The sequence below is a fragment of the Sturnira hondurensis genome, unplaced genomic scaffold (genome assembly GCF_014824575.4).
Source record: "Sturnira hondurensis isolate 20B ecotype Veracruz unplaced genomic scaffold, ASM1482457v3 Scaffold0011378, whole genome shotgun sequence".
NCBI classification, from domain to species: domain Eukaryota; kingdom Metazoa; phylum Chordata; class Mammalia; order Chiroptera; family Phyllostomidae; genus Sturnira; species Sturnira hondurensis.
Window position 1 is genome coordinate 8750767 of NW_028084009.1, and position 11256 is coordinate 8762022.

Below are 11256 nucleotides of genomic sequence, written 5' to 3' on the forward strand. Positions count from 1 at the left end.
GGTCCCAGTCGGTCCTGAGGGGCTTTCCTCAGGGTCTCCCACCATCACCACAGCTGTGGACATGTCAGGGAAGTGCCTGCCCAGGGGGCCCTGGTGAGGGACGTGCACAGAGGGGAGCCCACAGGGGAGGTGTCAGGGTAGGAAGCCTGGATAGGGACCCAGAACCTAGGTCCTGGCCGCTACTCTGGGTCCCTCACAAACTCCCAGGGCCCATGGGGACCTGCGGGCCCCGGGAAGAGCTTGCCTCAGACCCCCCAGGACCCCCGACAGGCAAACACCTAGACTCCCCCTGGGGGCGGGGCCCACATGCGGGGTCCCACGGGGAAGGGGGGCGCTTGGGGCTGGGAGGGCTAAAGGGGTGGCACCAGGCCCCCAGGGCCACCGGCACCTGTGCAGAGAGAGAGGGCGGACACCAGTGCAGGAGCCCAGTGTGGCTGAGCTCTGGGTAAATTTTAATAAGACCTCCCAGGTCCCAGCTGCCAGAGCACACAGCGTCCACAGGGGGCTGCCCGCGGAAGACAGGGGTATGGTCGGGCCCACGGGGAGACCCCGCCCCACGCAGAGCCCCTCCGGAGGCAGGCGCAGGCTCCGGAGTGCCCCCTAGATCATGCCAGCCAGCCAGGGCGGCAGGAAGAGGCCCGCGGTCCCCAGCAGGCAGACGAGGACAAACACCCAGAGGAAGATGCGGTCGACGACCATGGCCACGTACTTCCAGTCTTCCTTCACCTGCAACACAGGCCCGCGTCATGGCCGCCCTGTGGCCCGGAGCCCGGCACAGACACCCTGTGCTGGGGTGACGTGTGGGGCCGGGGCGCAGGGACGTCACTCTCCCGCTGACGGTGGTCGGGGGCAGTGCCCTCAAAGGGGCAACATCACAGCCACAGTGGGAGATGGGGGTTCAGTGCTGTGCCCCCCACTTCACCTGAGCCCCTGGGGGCCTTCGGATGCACACCAGGACCCGACCACTGTCCAGGCGGATTCACAGTGGTATTTGCTCCCAGCTTGCGAAACTGGGGGGTCACCGTGGGCACTGTCAGTGTCCCCCATTTTCCAGATGGAGCAAGTGAGCCCAGGGAACGGCCGCCTGCACCGCCCGGCCGTGCAGGGAAAGGGCCAAGAGCATCCTGGGTGACAGGCCTGACCGTAACATGGGCCCCCAGGGGCCCCGGGGGAATGGTGTCCGAGAGTGGCAGCTGAGGCCCAAGGGCCCTCCCCACCCAGGTGCTCAGGGGCCAGCTGCCCAGGTGTCCTAAGGTCCCTCAGGGGTCAGTGAGGTCTCTCAGCTCTGTCCCTGGAGCCCCTCGAGGGCACACGAGGGGGGGCAGGCACAGCCCTGGGTGTTGTGAGCAGAAAGGAGGCAGCACCCCCCCACGCCCAGGTCGGTGGGCACAAAGGGGCGGGACAGGCCCCTCCAGGCACAGGGATCCCCAGTCCCCTCGTGGGAGCGCAGAGGGAAAGGGGGGGTCTCCGTTGCCATTTTCCGCTTGGCTTTTTTTAGTGGTCAGGCATCCTGAGGGGTTCAAACCAAGCCCAAGCAGCTGCGCATTCACAAGGAGCCGAGAGCAAGCAGGGCACTTAAAAATAAAACGTCCACCGGGACCCGGCTGGGGCGGGAGGCCGGGCTGTTCCCTCTGCCTTTCATCCCCTACCCGGCCCCCACCGTGTGCACGTCCCCCCTCCCCCCCGTCCTGAGGATGAAACTCCAGCACAGACCAAAGCCACTGCTCATCTGAACCCTTTGTGAAGTCAGCTCCTTCTCCAGAGCAGGCGATGCTCGGGAACCAGAACCAGGCCGAGCGCGCCACCGATGAGGGGCGGGCCAGCAGCCGGAGCTAACCACGCACAGATGTGCCTAGGGGCCCTGCACTGCCGCCTTCGGGCTCTTGAAGCCCGAGGGGGTGTCCCCAGGGTCTGGGCCCAGTTTCTGCATTTTTCCACTGGCCACTCCCTCCTTCAGAGGGTCCCACGTGGGCCTGGGCACCTCAGGTGCGGCCGGGGTGGGGACTCACCGAGAAGTCTGTGTCTTCCGCCTTCAGGTGGTCTGCGATGTAGTGGACGCCCTCCACGGCCCGCGTCAGGGCCGGGGACAGTGGCGGGGGCCGGGGCGGAGCCTTGGAGCCTCGGGCTTTGGATGTGGCCGCTGGGGACCCCACAGGCAGCTCCTTGCGCCTGCATGTGCAGGAAGAGGCCTGGGCCGAGGGCGGGAGCCCGGCCCAGGGAGCCTTCAGGGAGCCGGGAGAGCCAGCCGCGGGGCCTTCTGCCTGGGAGGCGGCCTCGTCCTGGGAAATGCAGTACTGGACGCTGCGAGACCGGCACCGGACACCACCCTCTGCGGCTCGGCTGGGGCTGGACATGTGCTGGACGCTCAGGGACCGAGCTGTGGCAGGCCCCAGGGCCCGAGGGCTGGTAGGTGGGCAGCAGGGGCCGGGCGAGGGGCAGGGGCTGACTTTCCCGGCCTCTGCCGGCTGCAGAGCGGGCACCTGCCCTGAGGGCGACGTGCAGGCCGGCTGGGGCTTGATCAGCGCGTCCAGGGGGCCGCAGAAGGACGAGGTGGGAGAGGGGCCCCGGCTCGGGACTCTGCTCACGAAGTCGGGCGCCCCCTCGGGCTTGGGCCAGAAGCGCGGGGCACTGGCCACCTTGTGCATGGACTCGATGAGCCGCCCACAGCTGTCCTTGACCACGGCCGGCCGCCTCATGAGCAGCAGCCGCGGCACCAGGTCCAGGAAGATGCGGCGCACCCAGGCGGGCATGGTGTGGGTGCGCGGCGAGCGGTGGTGCACGTTGAGCACAAAGACGGTGATGACGATGGACAGGGTGACGAAGATCATGGTGAAGAGCAGGTACTCGCCGATGAGCGGCACGACCAGGGAGGTGGACGGGATGATCTCGGTGATGAGCAGCAGGAAGACGGTCAGCGAGAGCAGCACGGAGATGCACAGCGTGACCTTCTCGCCGCACTCGGAGGGCAGGTAGAAGACCAGCACGGTGAGGCAGGAGATGAGCAGGCAGGGCAGGATGAGGTTGACCGTGTAGAAGAGGGGCAGGCGCCGGATGATGAAGGCGTAGGTGATGTCGGGGTACACCTCGGCGCAGCACTCGTACTTCCGGGTGTTGTAGGTGCCCGCGGCGTCCACGATGACCCACTCGCCGCTCTCCCAGAAGTCCCGCTGGTCCACGTGGCTGTGCAGGCTCACCAGGTCGATCTTGGCCTTGTCGTAGGTCCAGGAGCCGAACTTCATGGTGCAGTTCTGCTGGTCGAAGGGGAAGAAGGTCACGTCGATGCTGCAGGAGCTCTTGTAGATGGCGGGCGGCGTCCACCGCACCCGCCCGTCATGGAAGAGGTGGGCCTTGGTCAGGTGGGTGATGGCGAAGTCCCCGTCGGCACTGGGCAGGGAGAGAGGGGTGAGCCCCATGGAGAGGGGGCCCCCGGGGCGCCCACCACCCCCGCAGGCCTGTCCTGTCGCTACTGCCAGGCTCACAGGGCCCCCAGTCCAGGTCCCAGGAGATGCAGCTTGGCTGTGCTGCTGTCTCAGCCCCACTTTCTCCACAAGGCCCAGTGGCACCCACACAGCAACCCTCCCACAAGCCCCCGGGGCAGCCCTGAGGCTTCGGTCTCAGCACCACAGGGGGCATGTCCAGCCCTGGCAGGGTCCCCAGAAGGGCTGAGGGACAGCCCTACACTCTGCAGGTGGGACCAGCCACCCAGCAGGGCAGCCACAAGGAGCAGCTTCCTTGAGCAAGGCTGTGACCCCCGCAGGAAGGCCTGCCCCCCCCAGACCTGGCTCCTCTGTGCCAGCCAGAGCAACAGCGCCCCACAGCCTCTGGGCCCACCTCCCACCCCCAGCAGGCCCAGGATGGAGATGTCCAGTCCTGAGCCTCATCTGCGGATGGCTGCCGCTGTGGGGCAGGAAGAGCAGAGAAGCCCGTCTGGCCCTGCTCCAAGGTCTTGCTCCAGGCCCCGAGATGCCCCACGAGCGGTCAGGGGACACCCTCTGCCCCAAAGGGACAGCGTAGAAGAGCTTCGAGCAGGCGACATGGCCTCATGTGCATGACCTTCACCCTTGGGTGTCCCAAAGCCCCCGGAAAAGCGGGACCCCATCCCCTGCCCTTCGCCTCACCCAGCAGTGCACGCTGACCACTCGGCCATGATCAAGGGCACACCTCCGGCCAGCAGCCAACCACTGCCCCTGGAAACGGGCCTCCTCTGTGGCTGAAGCCACCGTCAGCCACCAGCTCAGCTCCTTTCCCCCACCCTCACCCCAGGTCCTGTCCAGAGAGCACCTTGGTGTCAGCCACAGCCACAGCGGAACTGGTGTCCACCCCGCTACCCCCACGGGTCCTGGCAGGGAGGAGAGGGTGGAGGATTGGGGGTGGCCCCCACTTTCCAGGGCTGCAGGCTGCATAGGTCCCAGAGCTCGGGGGACTACAGTTGCCCCAGGGAATTTCTGGCTCTCCAGGAGCCTGAGGTTCACCCGGGTGTGTGTTCTCGGGGCCCAAGGTCCTGGGCGGGCCTTGGGGAGCTGAGCACAGGACCCAGAAAGGTGGGGCAGCTGGAGACTCAGGGCCCGTGGGCAGATGGGTGGCTTGCAGAGAGCAGACCCGCCCCGCCCCCACTCTGGAGCTGCCCTCACATAATGCGTCCTGAAAGCATCTCCAGCCTCCCTCACGTGAGGCCCCTTCTCCCACGGCAGTTACTGGGGTCAACTGAGCCGGAAGAGGATCTGACTCGTTCCTAATCAAATAGCAGCATTTTGTGGGTCAGACCCAGCGCCCAGGGGCCCTGGAGGGCCTGTGTGTGGCGGGTGGGCGTCCAGCCGGGAGGCGGGTCCGGCATGCACGTGGCCGGGTACAGGGAGCTGAGTGCTGGTCTCCGCAAGCCCCGAGGCCCAGCCTGAGACGGGAATCACGGGCGTGGATTCAGCAACGGCTCAGCAGGGCACATGGGAGGCTGTCAGGCTGCCCTGGCTGGGCTCAGGGAAAACCCCGCCTCGGGAGGGTCCCAGAAGGACCCAGGGCCCAGATGGGAGTGTGGCTGAGGGACTGGGACTGAGGGCTGGAATGTGACAGGCCGTCCAGGGCTTCCACAGATGCTGAAAGCGACTGCAGGCTGAAAGGGAGCAGTTCTGGGGGAGGGGGTCCAGCCCCCTTTCCTGCCCCCCCTAGGAAAGAGGCCGAGGCCAAGCCAGGTGGTGGCCACCCAACGTCCCTGGGGCTGGCCTGGTGGCCACAGAGCCCCTCAGTCTTTTCTCTGGTTGGCGTGAGGCTGTTCCCTGCTCACCCGGCCTGGGCAGAGCTGCCCTGCTGGGACTCCGCTTACTGACAGCAGGCCTGCCCCGCTGGCCCCGCCTCCGGCTAAAGCCCCGCCCCCTGCAGGCTCACTTGTTGTAGAGGACGATGTCTGGCCGCCAGATGAGTTCAGAGGGGATCCGGATGGAGGTCACGTTCTCGAAGTCGCTGGGATCCCAGCGCAACTTGTAGTCGGTCCACTCCTGCGCGGGGCGGGCGCAGAGAGCCGCAGCTGAGAGACCAGGGGCAGGGGTGAGGGGGCGGGCGCGGGCAGGGGTGAGGGGCGGGCGCGGGCAGGGGTGAGGCCCTCCACTCACCTGCTTCACCCACACATTCGTCGTCATCATCTGGTTCTTCTCGTCCTAGGACCCAGACAAGTAAAGCAGTGGGGGCCGCTCCCTGACGGGGCCCATTTCCCTTGGCCCTGCATGTCCTTACCCACAAGGACAGGCCCGGGCTGAGATGGAGTGAATGAGCACCTCATCTCTGGAGGTAACCAAGCCCAGGACGGGACTTAGGAGCTATGGGGAAAAGGCTGCCCTGAACCTTTCCAGAATGAAAATGAGGACAAGGTCTGGCTCACTGCAGAGGTGGCCGGGGCCCCGCGCTCCCCTGACTGTGGTGTGTGGGAAAGGGGGCGCCCCACGGCTCCCAGCTGAGGAAGGAACAGGACAGGCTTTTGGCATGTGGGCCCCAATGAGCAGGCCCCTGCCCCCTCCTGCTTCCACCAAATCAACCTTGGGGTGCACAGGGTCCCACTTGCCACGCAGGCTCTAACCACTCGCAGCCAATTTGGGGAGAAGAGACCATGTCCCCGACACTCAGGTGTTGCCCTTGGTCCTGCGGCCTCTCCTCTGGGCCCTATGACAGAGGTGCCTGTGTCCCGTGGGGGACTGGCGGGCGGGGACGGCAGTCGGGGCCCCACTGCGGCCTCCTGAGCCCGGGGCCACCTGCAGGACTCTGTGACGGGCTAGGTCCCGAGGCCTCCACACCCTGCCGCCCCGGACCTACCACGTCGATGAGCTGTGCGATGGACAGGCCAAAGTGGACGAGCACCACGTCCGAGGTGTTGGCCACGGGCCGAGACCACTTGTTGTAGCCAGAGAAGAGTTTCTTCAGCAGCCGCTCCTCCGCGTGGACCCGAGTCTCCACGTGGCTGCTCGCTGGGGACAAGCAGGGGCGGGTGGCTCGGCCACAGGGTTCAGGGGGCCCCCGGGCTGCCCCCATCCCCCCACCCCACACCAGGCTCAGCCTGCTTCCCTCCCTCTCCTCGGGCACATGCCTCTCACCTCAGGGCCTTTGCCCACACTGCCCTATCCAGGCTTCGGGTTCTATACCCCTGGGGTGACTGCCCCGTCCTCAGGGGAGTCCTCCCAGCCCCCACCCCCTAAGCACAGGCCCCCCTCCAGAAGGGGACAGTTCCCACGGCACGGATCTGGAAGGGTCCCCCACAAAGGCTGCACCTCCAGCCACCAGCACAGTCCTGAAAACAAGGTGGGGGGCCTGCAGGATTGGGGGGGGCGGGCAGACCCAGGCAGGAGACAAAAGGGACACGAGGTCTCAGCTTTCAGTGGCTGTGGCTCCGAGTCCGGCCCAGACACCAAAGAGGCATTGTGAGTGCTGAGCCGGTCCCCCAGCTCCTTGGGCAAACTGGGCCACCCTCTGGGAAGGCTGGACAGAGCCCCCGCCCTGGGAGGGCCTGTGAAGGGCCCCTCTCATCCGGCCCAGCCCATGGCCAGTGTGTGGTCCCTATACATGCATCATAAGGGGTTGGGGCAGGGGAGAGGACACACACACACACACACACACACACACACACACACACACGGTCCATGCACCCCTGGGGTGGGCCCTGCACCCAGACACTGCATGCCCAGTCCACAGCCCAGGCCCTGTCTCCCAGTCCCTTTGACCAGGAAGGTGCACAGCCAGGGGCTCCGTCCCCCTCCCACGCCTCCCACGCCCCCAGAAGAGCCAGGCGGCTGCCCGGGGGCAGGGACTCCCCACCCCTGTGGGCTGGGTCCCTGGAAGGGGCGATGAGCTGAGTTCTGCTGGCCCCAGGCAGGGGCTGCCTACAGAGGGCTGCTCCGCCGGTCCGGAAGACCAGGGGCCGGCATGGGGGCGGGGTCCGCAGGTGGGCTCGCCGGACGGGGGCGGGGGTGACTGAGATGGGCGCTTCTCCCCACCCAAGGGGGGCCTGGGGGTCCAGCTGCCGAAACAGCAGCCCCCCTGCACAACGCCACGCAAACCCCTCTCCCCGTATTCAGACGGATTAACTCCGTCCTTGCCCTGCTCGGCCGGAGGCCGAAGGACAGTCCTTGCGTCTGGGGGTGGGGAGCCCCCGCGGCTGCCCCGATGCGCGCACCCGCGGCGGGGACTGCAGCCAGGAGCCTCCCCTCCTCCGGCTCCGGCGGTCCTGGGCCGCCCTGGAAAGGGGCAAAAGGGGGCCGTCCAGCTCCCCGAAACTTACCGGGCAGGAGGCCGCCCCCCAGAAGCAGCAGCAGCGGCAGCAGCGGCGGCGGCAACCCCCGGCCCCCCAGCTCCATGGCGCACCGAGCGGGCTCTAGATGCCGGCGGCTCCTGGCTCCGCCGCGCCCCCGCCCCGAGGCCCGCGTGCGCCCAACTTCATACCCCCTGTGCCGCGCCAGCCGCTCCGTCCACCAGCCCCGGCTCGGCTGCTCCTCCCGCGCGGCCCGGAGCCGGGCTGTGGGCTCAGCTGCGCAGCCCCGCCCGGACCTGCCCGCCTCCAGCCGGAGGGGAGGAGGGCGAGAGGGAGGGACCCGGAGGGAGGGGAGGACGGGAGGGGCGGAGGCTGCGCTCGGTCCTCCGGGGTAAAGTTTCCCGTGTCCTCCGGAGACTGGGGGCGTGTCGGAGCCGTGGGCGGGGGCCGCAGTCCCTGGGTGGGACCGGGGTGAGCAGGGCTAACCCAGGAAGGCTTCCTGGAGGAAGGGGCACACAGGAACAGCGCCCTGGGGAGCATAGACTTCTACTTGGCCGTGTACAGGGTGTCGCTTCAGTTCCAGGCTCTGGCCACTCACCCTCAGAGACCCTGGGACCACCCATCCTGTGCTGCGGCCCCCACACCAGCCACGTCTGACAGCTGCCTCCAGGCGGCCTGACGCAGGGAGCCGCAGACTCAAAGCTGGCTTGGCCGGTGGACTCATGCAGAGGTCAGGCTGGGCCCCGGCCCCTGGCCCGGCGATGCTGGAGTGGCCCCCCGGGGCCGGGGTCTCCAGAGAGGAATCCGAGGCAGTCCGCAGGGCGCCAGCTCTGTCCTCTGCTCCCCTTCGCTGGGGCTCAGGCTGCCGAGAGCGTGGCCCTCAGGCCACCTCACAGGTGAGCTCAGCCAGCATGCACACTCACAGGCAGCTGTCCAACCCCGTTTGGCTCTCCCTGCGGATTTGCTAACGCAGCCAGATTAATCGGGTCTCAGTCATTAGTTTGCACGGCCCGCCCTCCCCACCTGCGTCTGCTGGAAATCGCTGGTTTCGGGGAGCTGGTGACCATCTCGGCCTCTGCACCAGACTTTTACTCCAGACCCCTCGGGCCCTCCCCTGGCTGCTCCTGAAACTATTTCCCAGGAAGGGAAACCCCAATTCACAGATGAAGAATGAGACAAGCTCTGGGGGGGGGGTTGCCTCCACACCCCCGAGTCTTGGGCCTTTGAGGCAGGATGTGTCCCCTGAGGGTGATGGTGGGCGGGAGCCGGGGGGCGGGGGAGGCTCCCCGAGGACCCCTCACACTCCCAGCTGGTGCTGCGCCTGCTCCAGGACTGAGGGGGAAGGTGTCTCTGCAGGAGGTGCCCCCTCCCTGCAGCCGCCCTCCCAGCCCTCACCCTGCTCCAAGGACATCGCCATGGTAACCAGTTCAAGGGGCGAGCAAGGATTTGAATTAAAGGTGGGAGCTGCAGCTGGGGGCCCCCTCCCAGCTGCCCAGAGTGTTGGGAGGCAGAGGTGGGGAGCCTGTGAGGACGAAGAGAGACCAATCTTGGAGGGGACCAGAGCCAGCCTGTCAGCACCAGGGCTCAGTGGGGCTTCTATGACAACCGGGAGGCAGAGTCCTGCCAGGCTTCACCCACAGGGTGGGGGCGGTCCAGGCCTGCCCTGCCCAGACCTTCGTCCCACCAGTGACTCGGCCGTTGCGTCCCTGCCATTCTTCGTGGGGTCAGTCACAGCGTGGGTGGGTGGGTCTACACAAGGGAGGCCAGGGCCACCTGGGGCCCTGTGTGCTGCACGGTGACCCGCCCTGAGCCAAGTCCTCTCCTGACTCAGGCTGACAGGACGCAGGGACTCGGGGCTGTTCCTGAGCTCTCGGGCCACTGATGCCCCGGCAGTGAAAAGTGACTGCCACACCTGGCCAGGGGGGAGCGAGGGTGCTGGGACCTGGAGGGGGTCTGGGGCTGCCATCCATTTTGTTGGTGTCCTTGTGCCCTGTCAGGCCTGAGTCGGGAGTGACCTCAGTGGCTCTTGACTCACTGCCCCTGGAGAAGCCCCCTCGGCCCTCCCCGAGGTCTGGGTCACCGACCAGGCTGCCGCGGAAGCAGTCCCCTGAACCAGTCCTGCCTGCGGGACCCTCCCCAACACAGAGGGGGCCTTGCTCAGCACAGCCCCAGGCTGGTGAGCCACGTCCTCTCCTGGCTCTGAGCAGGACCCTATCCCACAGCGGGATCCCTCATCCAGCACACACCGCCTGGGAGGCCTCCATGGACCGGCTGATCTCAGCACCGTGGACAGCTCTGCCCCTGACCATGGGGCACTGCCGGGACCATGGCCAGCCCTGAGCCTGTGGTGGCCACATCTGCAGCTCAAGTTCTGGAAGCCACAAGGTGCAGCAGGAATGTGGCCACTGGACCAATGTCTCCAAGGCGGCAGTGCCTTCCTCCTCCAGTTGTGCCCGCTTCCGGCAGACGGGTCACCTGGGGCCACATAGGTGCCACGGTGAGGTGGGGGAGGGGAGATGGCGCCTGTGGCCCCGAAGGGGAGAAGTGCCCAAAGGGGGCCCCGCCCTGAGACCTGGGTTGAAGCCCTGAAACAGCCTCGAGGAGCCCAGTCAGGGCCCCGCTGGGCAGACTCCCTTCCAGCCCTGCCTCCTTGGCACCCACGGCCCCAGCCCAGCTCTGCAGGGCGGATGCCGGTCCCTGCCCCCTGTCCTCCATGCCCTGCAGGACCTTGGTGGCTGGGTATTGATCTGCCGTTGGCCAGGCTCTGACTCAGGGCTCTGCACGTCCCTGCCCCTCCCCCCCACTGGCAGCTGCTAAGTCACCTGTGCCACTGGAGTCCCCACTGGCTGCCCAAGGGTCACCTTGAGGTCAGCCCTCTTCTCTTTCTTGGGCAGGTCCCTGTGCCTACTACTGAGGGGCCCGGGGCAGCCTCACAGCTCAGGTGCCTCCAAGCCCTGCCACCAGCCCCAGGTGAAGTGTCCCAGCAGTGCGGGCCCAGGTCTGCGGCCAAGGACCCCTACGCCAGGCTCCATCCGGGGCAGCCTAACCCAGGACCCAAACATGCCCACCTGCCTCTTGAGCCAGCGATACAGCAAAGCATCAGAAGAGGGGGAGGGTCAGCTCTTCATGAAGAATTATGTCCCCGGGACCAGCCCCCAGTACAGAAAAGCCCTTTGTCCCGGCCAGCTGGTGCCCACCAGTGACTCCCAGCTGGCTCCACCCCCAACCTGAGCCCTGCAGATGTCCCAGGCGGGCCCCTTGGAGCAGAGTCCTGGAAGGAGAGGGTGGGAGGGGCTGAGTCACCGCCGGTGGATGAAGAGGCTCGGCAGCTGGGGGTAGGCCCAGGGACAGGGCACCCGTGTGACCCCCAACAACGCCAAACTCGCTGGCAAAGCCCCGTCCTTTTCCTTCTCCAGTCCCCTCCCCCTGTCTCGGCCCCCACACCTGGCACCAGGTAGAGAGGAGGCCATCTGCTCTCCTTCTGCTGCTGTGCCTTCCGTCCCAGGTTCACGGACGCAGTGACGTCCAGC

At 67.1% G+C, this 11256-nt stretch overlaps 1 protein-coding gene across 3 annotated transcripts; it reads right to left on the reverse strand.

The window, feature by feature from the left end:
• Positions 1-539: 539 nt before the first annotated feature.
• Positions 540-7891, reverse strand: CHRNA4 (cholinergic receptor nicotinic alpha 4 subunit). 3 transcript variants are annotated; one of them, XM_037060068.1, is made up of 6 exons: positions 7757-7891; positions 6298-6449; positions 5604-5648; positions 5380-5489; positions 2010-3384; positions 540-726 (listed from the first exon to the last, which is right to left on the reverse strand). In XM_037060068.1, the coding sequence occupies exons 1-6, from the start codon at positions 7830-7832 to the stop codon at positions 601-603; spliced, it is 1884 nt and encodes a 627-aa protein (XP_036915963.1). In that variant the 5' UTR covers positions 7833-7891; the 3' UTR covers positions 540-600. The 3 variants fall into 3 exon arrangements, with proteins under 3 accessions (XP_036915963.1, XP_036915965.1, XP_036915964.1); XM_037060070.1 differs by lacking the exons at positions 5604-5648; positions 6298-6449; positions 7757-7891 and having other exon boundaries at positions 2010-3248; positions 5380-5441; XM_037060069.1 differs by lacking the exons at positions 5380-5489; positions 5604-5648; positions 6298-6449; positions 7757-7891 and adding an exon at positions 4119-4254.
• Between the last annotated feature and the right edge of the window lie 3365 nt (positions 7892-11256).

What these genes read in the sequence shown, in the direction of transcription:
- CHRNA4 (XM_037060068.1), bottom strand. Translation starts at nt 7,832, where the DNA reads ATGGAGCTGGGGGGCCGGGGGTTGCCGCCGCCGCTGCTGCCGCTGCTG. An exon ending in GGGGGGCGGCCTCCTGCCCG is followed by an intron (nt 6,450 to 7,756) that starts GTAAGTTTCGGG and finishes GCTTGTCCCCAG; the next exon opens with CGAGCAGCCACGTGGAGACT. An exon ending in CGAATGTGTGGGTGAAGCAG is followed by an intron (nt 5,490 to 5,603) that starts GTGAGTGGAGGG and finishes CGCCCCGCGCAG; the next exon opens with GAGTGGACCGACTACAAGTT.